This window comes from Uloborus diversus, chromosome 10 (assembly GCF_026930045.1).
Source record: "Uloborus diversus isolate 005 chromosome 10, Udiv.v.3.1, whole genome shotgun sequence".
NCBI lineage: Eukaryota > Metazoa > Arthropoda > Arachnida > Araneae > Uloboridae > Uloborus > Uloborus diversus.
Window position 1 is genome coordinate 18,461,190 of NC_072740.1, and position 15,364 is coordinate 18,476,553.

The 15,364-nt window shown below is 32.2% G+C and overlaps 1 protein-coding gene across 1 annotated transcript in view; it reads right to left on the reverse strand.

The window, feature by feature from the left end:
- Positions 1 to 4,945: 4,945 nt before the first annotated feature.
- The window catches only part of LOC129231800 (KN motif and ankyrin repeat domain-containing protein 2-like), a 111,227-nt gene continuing 100,808 nt past the window's right edge, over positions 4,946 to 15,364 (reverse strand). The window contains exons 12-14 of the mRNA XM_054866175.1: positions 10,051 to 10,149; positions 6,149 to 6,225; positions 4,946 to 6,034 (exon numbers count right to left, since the gene is read on the reverse strand). Coding sequence (XP_054722150.1) covers positions 5,983 to 6,034; positions 6,149 to 6,225; positions 10,051 to 10,149 — 228 coding nt within the window. The 3' untranslated portion in view covers positions 4,946 to 5,982. The remainder of the gene's footprint in view (positions 6,035 to 6,148; positions 6,226 to 10,050; positions 10,150 to 15,364) is intronic.

The window sequence follows — 15,364 nt, forward strand, 5'->3', positions numbered from 1 at the left end:
ATAGGTTTCAACAAAATATTTTACTGTTTTTAATAATCGGGAAACAGTCAGAAATTATTTTTCAATTCTTAAATATAAAAGTTGTATTTCATGATAAGCACCCCACATCCCCCTGGTATAAGATAGCTAAAATGGTGTCAATAAAGCTCTACAGGGTATCATGGTCCCTCAGCACTTCCATCTCTGCACAACTCCTTTTTAGGGACATCTAGTGAGAGGAAGCCTACCGCACCCGATTTTCTGAGGCTCTTGACCAATTCTCATCGAAAGATCGAAACCGTTATTAGCTAGCATTTGACATTCATAAATACATGAATGTATTTTAGGAGGAGCTTTTAAGTGATCTCGCGAGAAACACGCAAAAAATAAATATAAGATTAAAGTAAAACTAATAATAAATATTCTGTGTTTTTTACACTTTCTTTGTTTCATAGTGACATCAATACGAATTATTAATTGTTTTTAAGAAGTTATTTAGAATGAATAATTACTAATCTGTAGAAATTCTTTGATATTGAATAATTACGCACAAGGGCACACATATGCAAAATTTTAAGGGGGGCTCAAAAGTTTCCCCCATGGTTTAGCAGAATATTTTCCCCATGGAAACCGATTTTAGTACAGATTAAAGATGTTAAAATTTGACATTTTTTTATAACTTATTCATTATTGGCTCATATTATTCATTAATGGCTGGAAAAGAAATTTTTATACATTTTTGCAAAGAAAAAAGCATTAAAAGCAAGGAAGTTCTCATTTCTAAGGGGGGGGGGGTTGAGCCTCCCTACCCCCTATATGGGCGCCCTTGATTACGCATTGTAAATGAATGGGAAAGCAACAATTTTTGATTTTGAAAACCCCTCCCAGAAAAATTTTCTGGCTGCGCCACTGTCTGGATTACAAAAGTGTCTGCAGAAGCCAAAGTTTCTTCGATCGTCACAGTTTCTCTTTTTGAAACAAATTTTGTGACTTTTCGACGAATGGCATGCTTCCTTTTGAATTTTTTTACCCAACAGTCAGATGCTTTAAATTCAAAATCTGTAAACTGTCGTGCTGCTGCTAAAGACCACTGTTGCAAGTTCCGAGTAGTAACTTGTTGATAATTCTCTCGAGCTTCTAGAAAACGATCATATGTCCAAGAATTGATTACATCGTATTTATGGAATAGATTTCCTCCATTTTTTATTTCTTTCTCCCATTGCGATAAATATTCATTTTTTTTTTAACCGACTGCATCCTTTCTTTTGTAATGTTTGTAGATTCCATGTGGTGTGAGCCGTTGCTATGTTCACAACTTTAATTTTGTAATCCAAAGGAACATGCTCTACCTCTTCTTTTTTTCTCTTCTGGTTCATATTCAGCTGATGAGCTTTGAATTTTGACTTGCTCAAAAGGTTCCTCTTCACAGTTTTCATTTTCATGAGCAAGTTTGTCATCAGTTAAATATTTTTTCAACCAGCATATCCATAGTAAGTTCATAAATTTTTTCGCCCATTAACATTGCTTCATGAGGAATTGAACTTGATGGTTCTGATGCAATCAAATGATTTTCAGTAAGCAAGCTCTCGTAATAAATGACCGCATCTTTTAATCTTTGCTTCAACATTTCACTGTGTAATGAATTTTGATCCTTTTTGCCAACAGATTTTATTTGTTTCAGGGTTACTTCAATAACCGACCATTTCAATTCACAATATTTTAAAAACTGAAATCCTTTTTCACGGTATAGAATGTTCCAGTGTAATATACATCACAGACGATACATATAGTTAATGATGAAAACAAATATGAACATTGCAGACGATAAGAGATGGAAAATAAAGAGTTGAATATTCAATGTGTAAAATACAGCAGACGATAAATTTAAATAACAGAATTAAGGAGCAAAACCATTGCTCGATAAGTACAGTTAGGGTTTTTAAAATTTGACTACCTGCTTATATGCAATAAAACAACATTCTTACTCATCCACAAAAAACTGATTATGTATTTATTGCAAAAATCATTTACTTCGTCAAAGTTTATAATATTTAAAAATGTGTAATCACTTGTTTGTGAGAATAGTAAATAGAGTTTTAATGTACTATCACACATTAAAAATACATCATATTTTTTAAATTGAATATTACCTTCAATTCAAACTGTAAAAAGTGATAATAGTCAGTTTATAAATGAACAAAAAAGAAGCTTGCAGTGGATTTCAGCCCGGATCAGCCGCATGGAACCCCAGAGCGCTGCCCACATGACCACCGGGCGCTTGTTTACGAACAATCTCTACTAGTTTATAAGTTGCATGTAAATCTTTAAAGGCTGTTTTCTCGGAATTTTATGGCTAGTGCGCTTTATTACTTTACCCTGAGAGTACCTTTAAGGAATACTATTAATCTGCCAAATCTCATCCCCATCTGAATTTCCGAGACCGTAACATCTCCTTGTAAGATTCCATTTTTTGTAAAGCTGGCAAAATGTGTAATTTTAAAGCAAAGCAATTACAATTGAGGCAGTGAGAAGCAAAGGGATGTAAGTGGCAAAATTAAAAATTTGGAGACAATCAGTACACATGGTAGGTGAACCTCTCCTGTCTTGGGCCAAGAGATGGTACTAGTAGCCCTGGTAGTTGCTGCTATACAGCATGATTTAGAAAAAAATTTCAATGAAAGCCTACCTAGGAGCTAATCTTTAAACGTGTTTTACTCAAAACTTAAAAACGTCCACTTGCATCCCTGTGCTTCTCACTGCCTCAATTATGCCTTTTCACGATGTTGATCTGGCTGTGTTAAAATGGATTCATTCTGTGTGTGATCAGAACTTACCTTTGTCAGGTGCGTTAAAGACCTGCAGTTCACCGGCCCCCCTAAGATTATTCGGGTTTCCAAGCAAGTAAGTGTTGGACAAATTAAAAAAAAAAAACAATATGTGTTGGTACATAAAATCATTTCTGGAGAAAGTATTGACGTATCGATGAAAGTTGTGAAGAGTGGGAAAAATGAAGTGTTAAAACCAACATTAGAAGCATACTAGCAAAGATATAATTACAGTATTGGTTACAACAATTAAGATAGGGGAAGAAAAACTAAAGTTGTTAGATGAATAAAAATCTGTTTCAAAGGCATAAAATCTTTAGGAGTGAACTATCATAACAGTAGGAAAGTTTGAATGACAAGAGAAATTTTTGAAAAGTGGTTATTGGACTTGGGAAAAGAAATTTGAAAAAGAAATACACAAGATTGCCCTATTTCTAGACAATTGACATGCACATCCACATGAAGTGACATTGCAAGTGAAAAATATAAAACTTATTTCTTCCTCAAATCAGTACTTCTCAGTAGTAACTGATGGACCAAGGAGTGAAATTTAAAAGTGCACTACCGAAAACCAATCTTGCAAAAAATGATTGCATGTGTTGAAGAAAATCAACACTTTTCTAAAACATTTGGATTTTTGGATCTACATTTTAAAGCTGTTTAAAGTTTGGGAGTCAGATGTCAAAAGCACAACAATCCACAATTCATTTCAAAAAGCAGTATTTACAAAGGAATTGTCAACAGGGGAATTAGAACATCAATCCTAATGTGGATAGTGTACCAGATGTTACAGAAATCAGAAATAGCTTCTGTAAAAAGAATAATGTAACAGATAATGATTGCACATGATGCTTGGAGGATTTATTGACTGTTGATAATGGTTTGTCCACTACAGATCACTTGACTGAAGAAGAAACTCTGATTTCAGTTGTAATGATTACAAAGATGAAGATGCAAAGCAAGATACGGAAATTCACTTCCCCTCAAAACCATCAACATCTAAGATGAAAAAAACTTTTGACACCATACCTTGCAGACTGCAATATCAAGAAAATGTTAAAGAAAATGTGATTAAATCACTGCACACTTGTGAAGAACTTTACGAACAATGTTTTTCAAAAGTTCAGCAAATAATCACGAACAATTTTCCAAGTAAGACTAGTTTCATTAACCAAGTTCAGTTATGATTACTTAACTTACTATACCTTACTATACTAAACCTATTTTGAACAGTATATTACATTCTAATATGTATTTAATCTAAGAACAATTATGTAGTATATATTCTAAAGTATTACTTACATGGGTAGCATCTATTTGTAATTTACATGTACAAAATTAGTTTTCTATTTAGCAAAGTTTCTTAAAACAAACCTTTTCAATGGTTCCTTGTGACTTCGTTATATGGAGACTTGACTGTACTACACATGCGGAATGAAACAAGATGCCCAAAAACTTCAAAATATAAAAAGGTTTTCTATTCCTCTTCTCGTATTGTAGATCACAATTATGATGAGTTTAGAACAAAAAAGTTTCATGTTATCCAAAATATTAAATTTGATTCCTAGGTTAACAAAATTAAATACTTATTTGCAAAATATGCCAAACAACTGCTTACGTTTTCTTCTTTTTTTTTCATTTAAATTACTGTGTACAGTATGTAGATGTTATTTTATGTTCAAAATATGTAAAAATCATAAATACTCAGTTTTATCAATAACTGGAAAAAAAAAAGGTTTAGTTAATCGCATGTTAGAATTCTTAGTTAAAAATAAATGGTATTTAATGATTTAAAAAAATAATAAATAATGTGAACTTTTCTTAAACTGTAGCAGGGCCATTTTACAGTATTTTGTCCAAATGTACAGAGTCCGCAACATGACACTTTTTTTTGCCATAACTGTTTAATTTGCAGTTTGATTAGCACAAAATTTTATTCTGGGTTAATCCTACCAACATATAAATTCAAATAAAACAATGTGCCAATTAAACAGTAAATTAAATTATTATGACAACAAAAGTGTCATGTTGCAGACTACATTTTGACAAAATACTGTGATGTGGCCTAGCAGTTGAAACAGACATTTAGTGTTTATTAATAAAAGTACTTAAACATATTAATCTTCATTTATTATAAAAATTGGCAAATATCATACATTCCAAGAACATAGTAACAATAGCTTTATTTTCAATCAAAAATAGTACAAGACTAAAAAATAAGTTTTAACATTCTTTTACAGAAAGAATGCTAGTTACTTTATGACATAGAATCTTTATTATGGATAAGGGTTTTGCACCAATATTTTTTTAATTATAAGTTTTAGAAACAGTGTAAGAGCACAATGTAGTAGAGTAGGTGTTCCAAATATCAGTTAAAGCAACTACAAAATGCTGTTTAAAATGTTTGTTAGAGGTTTTGTAAGAAAGATGAAGTTACATGCTCATGAAGAAATTATATGCTCTCCTTGCAGCTCATTTTTTACAGGTATTTCTAATTTGACTTGTTAGATAGGAACAAGAACAGGCTATATTAGGAATTTACAGTTAGAAATTTAGTTAAGGTGGCACCAGTTAAAAAAAGAAATTTAATCTCTGGAAACTTAAGAATAATAGGTCTTAGTGACATATAACTTTTATTCATTAATAATTCATTATACTTTTATTCCATGCCAAGAGACTGCAATACATAGAAAATGTTAATATAGGCGATATTTGAGACATGTACTTAACATTACAAAAACAACAAGGATTAAGCAATTTGTGTGTAGATATTTAAGAATTCAACGATTTTAAACTCTCTCTCCAAGTTGCAAATGTTAATTCAGTTCATAAAATATATATTAAGCACCATAATGTTGATGAAAATATTTGAATGTGGGAGAAAAAAGTAAATAAACTGCTGGGAAAACAGAACCTAGTAACTAAAAGAAATAATTATCATCAAAATGCATCCAAAACCAACCATCTAAGTTTGATTTTGCTATTACTAAACTTAACCCTATAATTTAGGGTGAAATTCTTTTGTTACTGCACAATAACACTGAATCAGACATAAGTTACCAAAAAAAGCTAACTTTTAAAAATATCTGTACATTTGTCTTCAAAATGTTGAACAATTAAGGCTTTAAAAGATGGAGGACACCAATAATTGACTAACTGTCTGAAGCAACTAATTGCATCAATTGAGAAACTGGAATGATGATAAAGAACTTGTTGATCTTGCTGATGGACTATAAAGGGGGGAAAAAAGCAAAGGAATGATTTAGTAGCCATTTTTGATCTGGTATAAATTGTGCAGTGTGAAGAAAATTTTAAGTTTTGCATCAAATAAAAAATAGACATACCTGGGTAGTGGTGGTGTACGTAGGGTTGGAGTTCTAGGAGGAGGTGTTGATCTTTTCCGAGACTTAAGAGTGGAATACTAAAAGGGAAAACCCTTATTAATAAAGCATAAATACTTAGTATGTTCAAATTACACTGAGAACATGTCATGCTTTCAGATACAGTAAAATCCCAATACAACAAACTATCCGTTTCAACAAAATAAATTCTCAGTCCTGATTAAATTTACATTACACTGCTTGATGTCTATTACAACAAAATTCCTGTTACAACGAACAAAATTTGCCGTCCCTTGAAGTTCATTGAAACAAGGTTTCACTACATCTCCTTTGTAAGGGCTCTGCAGAAACAAATTTCTATATATTTTATGCATCTATATATTCCTTATCAAAATTACTCTTTAAACTACTCTTATTATGCAACATTCACACTGCGTCCGCACATCCATCACCGACGTATACTTTTCTCCCTAAAACCAGTTTTCAGCCGGCGTTGCCATGACAGCAAGCCGTATTGTGCGGGACCCGTCAAAGTGCCTAGAAGCCAGATATCGAGACGGCTCTGACGTCCATTGGGGGTCGCATTTCATTGGTCTCCACGAGATGAGCACTTTCTCGCTATTGGGTGAGAGTATTGACATGTGCTTTAGGCACGTTCGAATGAATGAATGCTTCCCCCTGTTCAGAAAACGTGAGTGTGTCCTCTTGACGTGGCGAACGTGACATGCGGACGCTGTTTGAATGTTGCATTAGACCAATTATATTGTATTGCAGTGATTGTTGGCCATTAAAAAAACAGTTGAAGACAAATCTTAAGTTTTGAAAAATACGAGGGTTATTCCAAAAGTAAGGTCCATTAAAAAAAAGAAATCAATTTTTTTCAAAACAATTGTTATTTTTACATTTTTTTACATCTTCCTCTATTTTTCTACGTAATTTGCATAGTTATTTCAACATTTATTACATAGTTCAGCAAGCTTTTGAGTGCCTAAGTTGTAGAAATTCGGACAATACAGCGGGTGTCTTATCTGTTCCCATCCTTAAGATATTATCAGAGTTTGAGTTTCTTTCACAGTATGGAGTCTGGCCTTGTCATGCAACAATAACACTTCAGATATCAGAAGCCGTATCTGCCAATGAGTTTCTGCAATTGAAATATTTCTTGATGACAAAAACCGAATAACTGACCTTACTTCACAATTAGTGAGCAATCAGTTGCCTTAAATATTACAAACTGACACTGTAAACATGAATAGTTATTTATCAAGTACAAGAAAAAATGTATTTTGCGAGAAATGTGTTAATAACAGATTTCTTTCAACCAACTGAAAATCATTTACTTCCTCCATAATGAGTGTATAAGGTGATGGTTTTAAAGCTTAACCGAATAATTTTTTCAGCTAAAGAAAAAAAAAGAAACATGAAAATCTAAATTAGAAATTTTGAATTTTCTTGTCTAGATTGGTATTTTTGACTAGATTTCAATTAGAAAATTTTAAATATTTATTAAAGTTATAAAATAAATTTTACAAATTGGTAAAACATAGTTGCTAACATTGAATGATGAAAATTAGGAATACTTAATTCATGAAGTAAGGAGACTTCTCCATGAATAAATTTAATGACATAAGCTTGAGCATGATAGAGGTTTTTAAAACAAAAGTATTAGTTTCTTAACTTAAGCCTACTGAGGACCCAAAATTTTGTGGTTGGAAATTTGGTAGGATATGAAATTTGGATACTAAGCTAGTTTTTACTTTTTTGAAGTAAAAAAAAGGGAGGGGAAACTCAACTTTTAGGTTTGAAAAAAAAAAGGTTTTGAAAGAAGTCTTTGTTTTTCTTATAAAAGATTCCATGCTGCAGGTAAAAGTTTGACAAGTTTATAGAAAAATTGAGAATATTTTACCACATTTTTTGGGAAATATAAGTTTCAAAAGAAAAAAAGAAAATAAAACAAAAGAAGTTTTAAAAAGGATTGGAGAAACATAATTTTCATACTCGTGTTGGGTTTTGTTTGTGCAATGGCAAATGAATCTATTATTTCAGAAAGGGCATAAGTCACATTTTTCTCAAAATTGAGTTAGTTGTGGTTTTCCCATATTTGTATGTAGAGAAATCAACTAGTGTAGCAGGGAAGTCAATCCTTGTACAACAAAGTACTTTATTTTAGGGGTCACATTTTTCTTTTAGTGCAGAAAGAGCATAAGTCCTGGACTTATACCCTTTCTGCACTAAACACGAAAGAAGAAATAGTAAGACGCAATGGCAAGATCATAGAAGAACTAGATTTTTTGGCATAATGAAGTTAAACAAACAACTCTTTTGATCAAACATAATTTCAATAATGGTAGGTTCGTCAGTTCGGGGGGTTAGGGGAAGGGGATTCGAAATCACGGAATCACAATGAAATTTACTAATTTTTCAGGGGTTTTATTAACGTCACTCTAGGAACTGTTAAATACTGTATGCTTTTAGTGAGATATACGCTGGTCAAAATAAGAACAACACTGCAGGATACATTTTCTGGAAATAACATTGAAGAAATTTAACAAGATTGCTGATAACTTTTCTCCATGAGGACATTTGTTTGTCCTTCGTGATCAGGATTTTAGGACGGTAAAAAGAATGTTAAAAAAATATGACACATTATTACCATGTGAAATCCAATCTCTTATAAGTGAAATTCTGATATTGCATCAAGATTCACCGTCACATCTGTTGAAAAAATGAAACCTGTAACTGCTAAAACAGGTGCCCTTCACTTTTTAAGAGGAGTTATCTCCCAAATTGAGATTTTGGAAAAAGATTTGACTGGGCAACACATGTATTCAATTATCAACATTCATGATGTTTAAATATTCCATTGAACATCAAAAGAACGGTTTCAGGCTAACTAATTTATAGCCGGTTTTTAAGAGAATATTGCAAAGTAATGCTTGTCGGCTGAATTACTTTTCCCAAAATTAAGTATAAAGGGAAAATTTTAATATTGTTGGAAGAAATATCAAATATCAAGATGATTATTCAGTGCAATTTTGAACATAGTCATACCAATATGTACATCGAACTTGGTAAACAAAACTAGTTTACACCAGACTTCATTATTCCACTAAAACAAGACAAGAGAAAGAGCAAAATACACGCTGTATTTTCTTAAGATAATGAATTGATGAATACGAACTTCACTAATTATTTTTGTCACTTTGTTATAATATTTTTTATTAGCATAAATCAGTTGGAAACAAATTCGTTTCTTTTGGTTTACATTTTTATCATTTTAAACTAGTCTTTCCGGATATTTATTGCAGAAAGGGCTAAGTCTATATATATATATATATATATATATATATATATATATATATATATATATATATATATATATATATATATATATATATATATATATATATAAATTTTTTTTTTTTTTAAATTAATTTCAGTGACGAAATGAAACGTAATTAAAGATGACGTAATGATCCTACTTATGGCTAGATTAGTCATAAAAAATTTTGTTGAATTTGGTTCATTTCTGAATAAAATAATCACTTTTTATTGATTCCTGAAAAGTTGCATTAGTTGGACTTATGCCCGTTCTGAAATAATCTATTCAACTGTCTTCTGTAAAAATTTTTTTTGATATTTACTTCATTAAGGAGACTCATTCAGGAGAAGACATAAAAATTCAGGAGCCGCCTGAACGAATCAGGAAAGTTGGCATCTTTTTGTCGGTATAGATTTTTTTAAAATTAAATATTTTGCTAGTTTTTATAAACCATGTAATATTTAAGGAAATCAATAAAAAAATGTGTATTAGCCTTTAAACTTATGAAAGATTAAATAGCTAACCATAATTGAGATCATGTGATACAGATATGAATGAAAAAAATATTTCAATTGATACTTACAGGAGAATTTCCCCGTGAAAAGTTCATATTAGTGTAAATCAAGAGCCCAATGTCTTTATGTCCTGCTTCCATAGCAATAGTTAAAGCATTACAGCCATCCTAAGTAAAATGAATGGGGCAGGTTTGAAATTTTTGTACTAAATCCATATTTGTACAATACTTCAAATAACACTAATAAGAAAAGATTGGCAACCAATGAAATGGGTGTCGTTACTGTTTCTCCAAACAGCAATTTTTTATCTTTAAATTTCATCGTTTTGCTTAGTAAGTATGGTATGTTTTAAACACGCTTTCATTCATTTCTTACATTGTTTATACAATTGAACAGAGACTCGTATAGCTTTTCCCCTATGTAGTAAATTTAAATGCATTTCTAGTATAGATTAACTTTGTAGAAATCTTTCATTCCTTTAATCGCAGAAATTTTTTCATCCAGATACTGGATGGAAAATAATAAATTAGCTCATTTAAACATAGAAACTTTAATAATTTCCTATTAAGGACGCCCATATAAGGGGGCAAGGGGGTGCTCGAGCCCCATTCCCCTTTGAAATCAGAACTTCCTTGCTTTTAGTACTTTTTTTCTTTGCAAAAATGTAAAAACATTTCTTCTCCAGCCATTAATGAATAAGTTATTAAAAATGTCAAATTTTAGTGACTCTAATCCGCCCTGAAATCGGTTTCCACATGGAAAATATCCAGCTAAACCGCAGGGAAAATATTTGAGCCCCCCCCCCTTTCAACTTTGCATATGGGCGCCCATGTTTCCTATACTTGAATGAGGTAATTTGCTTTACCTTTTTAATCTTTTTTAAACGATAAATACTTAATGCATGAACTAGAACATTTATTAAATATTTGACTTTGTTAAGTATTTGATGCTCTTTAGCTTCCTCCAAGAATATGCTTCTCTCCATTCAAACAGCATTCATGCATATTTTATTCGGATCACAAACGCACATTCACATTTGAAATGGTTATTTAGAACCAATAAGTTATAGTTATTATTCGTAATGGCTAGATTAAAACATCAATTAAATCTTGTCGATTTACTAAACTAACATTAAAAGCAGTTTCCAAAAATCACTACAAACTACTGTCTTTTGTATTGCATTACAGTACTTTTTAAAGAAGTAGTACTTTATACTACAAACTACAGTAGTTTTGTTACTTGTAGCCTGCTACTCCCTACTGCTGGTATAATTAGTTACTATACTGCCTGTCATGTACTAGACATGTTAATAAATAATTTGTAAATGTCCAAAAAACCAAGAAAGACAGAGTTGATTGGACCATCCCTAAGTATTACGATCTATGTTGTCTATGTTTTTTGAGCAACAAAGGTAAAAGTTGTGTGAAAAAATTTAAACTTCAATTTGTAGCAAGCAAGATGTATAAAGGTAATACTTAAAAATGTAATTGTGATTCAGAAGTAGTATGCTTATTTAAAAGTTCTCTCTAGATTCTAAAGTGCTCCTCTCCTAGGATCCTTCTTTGGCCCCAATTGAGAAAAAAAAAATACCGTATATACTCGCGTATAAGTCGAGAAATTTTGTCCAAAAAATGAGATCAAAGGAAGGGGGGTCGACTTATACGCGGGTCAAATTTTCCGAAAAATTTTTTCCGATTAACGAGAGCTGGGAAGCTACGAGAAATGCCGATGTGAGGTTACAGGTAGTTGCTGATAAGTTGATCGTGTGAAAAAGTAAACTTATTCAAAAATAATAACTAAAAAAACTTAAATAATACACATAAATAAAGATAATTTTATTCTTCTTTATTAAGGATCAAATCAGCAATTAACAAATATCGTGAAACGTATGAAAATATTTATCGTCAACAGTCACGCCATTCAGACAGAGTGCGTTTGACGAGCACGACCGGTTAGTGAATCACGTGACAGCTAATGATCACGTGCTCAAATCAACCAATCAACTGCTTAGAATGGTAACCGCTGCAGTAACCGGTTGATCATAGAACGCCGCGGTTAGTAACTGGTTACTTACCGGTTTACCGGTGAGGTTTGTCGAACGCAACCTCTGATATCATTGACGATTCTGCAGCCGCCGATGTATACGATGACGCGGTGATGACGGAAGCGGACTTTAATGAACTTTTTTTTTGCGTCCGACTCGGAATCCGAGTTTGAAGGCTTTCAGAAATGTTTTCCTATTTAATTCCTATTTTATTTGTAAATAAATGTGTTCATTATTTTGAAATTTCTTTGAAAATAATTCGCGATGTTTTTGGAAAGTATGGGGGTCGACTTATACGCGGGTTTTAGATTTTTTCTGGATTTTTTCTCTGAAAAAGGGGGGGTCGACTTATACGCGAGATCGACCTATACGCGAGTATATACGGTACAACGTTCTCTCTAAACCTTGAGGAAGAAAGTTTTAAACATAATTTGACATAATGTATTAGACAGAAGCTTCAAAGACTCACTAATGTATACCAAGCAGTTTGATAGCTTTCAACAAGGAGCAACACTATTGTTTTGTATTCCTTGTGCTAACATGCGTCTAAAGAGCCTCTCAGACTTTTTTTACATAGAAGCAGTTCTATATCAGCTAAGAGCTTGTTAAGTAACTATTTATTAATACTATTCAGTACTTTATGTAGTAGCATAGTAGTACTGCTCATTTCTGTTAAGGTTTTTATTTAAAAATTCACAAGAACAGCATATTTCTTAACCTGAAAATTATGACCTACTTTGGCCCAGCATCAAAACTTGAAAAAAATCCTCCACAGAGATTTGGAAGAAAAAAAAAAGCTAAAATGAAAACTCTAAACAGGAAAAACACAAGAAAAAACAAGGAATTCTTAGCGATGGATTAAGAGAGCGATTGCAGACTCAAATCGTCAGGGCTCAGTTACATGGCTTTTATTATGCAAGATGAAGAACTAAAAGTTACAGGAGGTTTAGAAAATGTTGACCCAGTTGCATCTACTTACAAATTTTGTTAAGTTTGTTGGAAAGCTTCTGGAATTTTGTTATAGTAGAATGGAATAGGTCAAGTTTCCAGGGATAACTGTTCAGACGAGAGAAGAAGGAGCTAATGGAGCACAGTAAAAGGTTTTGGAAGTGACAGAAAATTTAAAATCCTTTGTTTTACAAATGGTGTTATCAATAAAATTATTCAATTTTCAAAACTGATGAAAAGATGACTGTTCTTGAAATTCAGTCAGGAATTTCTGAAACAATAACTAGGTATGCACACACATTTTAAAAATTTTTAAATTTTCCTTAAAACAAATATGTGTGACTCAAACCTCTTGTAAAATGTATTTTTCATTCAAATAGTTTTTCCAATGAACACACGTCTTTATTTGGCTTTAGTTAGTTTTACAATGATTTTAAATAGGGAAGACCACTTTGGGCTAAAATAACCCAAAGGCAAGGGTAGCATTCGCCCAAATAAAAAATAAATAAAAAGGGTAATAATACCTTGAAACAAAGTGATCAGTAATCAAAAATTTAAGTAAAAGAACTCTAGATGTGTAAAAAAAGGTTTCTAGCGCTTGAAAATATAAATAGCTACAAAATTTGAGTTTGAAAATGTGGGCCTAAGTAGCCTGCATTTATGGTACTTTCACACAAAACAATAGCTTTTCTTTGTAGTATATCATTACTATTCCTTGTTTTCTCTGAGGGGGGTGGAGGGGCAGTGGAAAGTCATGGTATGTTTTTTTTTTTTTTTTAATTTAGCGGTTAATTCTGCAAGGAAGAAAACAATGAAGGATTTCCAATTTTTTCTATAAAACCCTTGATTTTAAGAGAGTTTCTTGAAAAACTTCGCATGAAACAAAAACTTCCTTTTTTTTACTTGAGGAAAATGGTGATAAGAGTAAGAAAGGGACTGGGTAGGCATAAAATGGTACATAAAACAATTTATAGCCCATCTCAGGGGTGGCTTTACATGTTTCAGAGTTTGCTTTGATTTTCCATTTATTATAAGAATTCTCTACTTCAAAAGAAGTAGAGAAGGATTTCTGTCTTTTTGCTTTTAAGACCTCCACTCTTGTTGTCTAACATTGCAAATGAGTTTCAAAATGTGCTTTTAGGCACGAGAGCTCTTGAATCTCCCATCTCTTTCCCTAATATTACCACAGATAACTTAGAAATACGTTTTTAGACGTCAATGTCAAAAAATTTCTGGGTAGAACCCTGATCGCTGCGTGTTTTCCTAACGTCAGTTAAAATGGCCAAAGCCTAACCTCTCTCAAATCCCAACATAAAGTGCATAAAATTAAGTTTTAAAAACTTCAATACTTCAATATGAATTTGTAAAAACGGCATTCGAACCATGGCTATCCTTGATCTCCTGACGTGATCACAGTTAGCCTAACAAGTGTTTTTAACAATTTCAGAATATTTTAGAGAGAGATCCCTTAATCTCCCCTCCCTTTTCTCATCTAATGTCTCCAAGAATTTAATTACGTTTTAAATCTTCAATTTCGAAAAACTTTCTCAGACAAGACACCAAACTCCTTACCCCTTTTCCTAACTTCCTCAAAGATAGCCAAGACCTTCGTTCTTAGAAATTTCTGTGGGAGAGCACACTAACCCTTCTATCTCAAACATAGCCATACCTGCCAACATTCAAAGAAAAAAATCCAGTAGATTTTTTTCTATGCAGCGCAATATCGCTTCTTTAAATGTTATTGAGGGGAAAATAGGGATTTTTTATTATCTCTTAAAGTACAATCATATGCAAGTTCCTTGAGTCATATACACAGTTTAATTAATGAAAATATTAAATGGAAGAATAAAAGTTAAAATAATACTTTTTCAATGAAAAGTTATTTAGGAAAAAAAATAATTTCAATTATCTGTAAAAATTCAATCATAGACAAGTTTTTCAGGTCTTCAACAAGATTTAATCTACTTTTTTTCGGCCTCAAAGTACCCGACAGTAGCGGGCGTTTTGTGTACAAGAAGATATGTTGTAATTAAGCAACATAGGCTTAGCGATGAGTGCGCCAAGCGAGATCGCAAACCTAAACAAGAACTGATGTTGCCAGATTCCAATGTGCTAAAGTTTGAAATTGAGTAGGAAACTTTCAAACTATGGAGTAAAAGCGCTAAAACGATGTAAAACTTTATTTTAAAGAGTTTTTGTTCATTTTCAAGAAAATCCCTAAATGGAGGGATTTTTTTTATAGAGATTAATAAAAACCGGGAGATTTTTGATAAAAATCGGGAGACCGGGAGAAATGTCAAAAATCCGGGAGTCTCCCGGAAAATCCAGTAGAGTTGGCAGGTATGCATAGCCTAAAATAGATTTCAGTTTGAAGAAAGATTTTAGGAGGT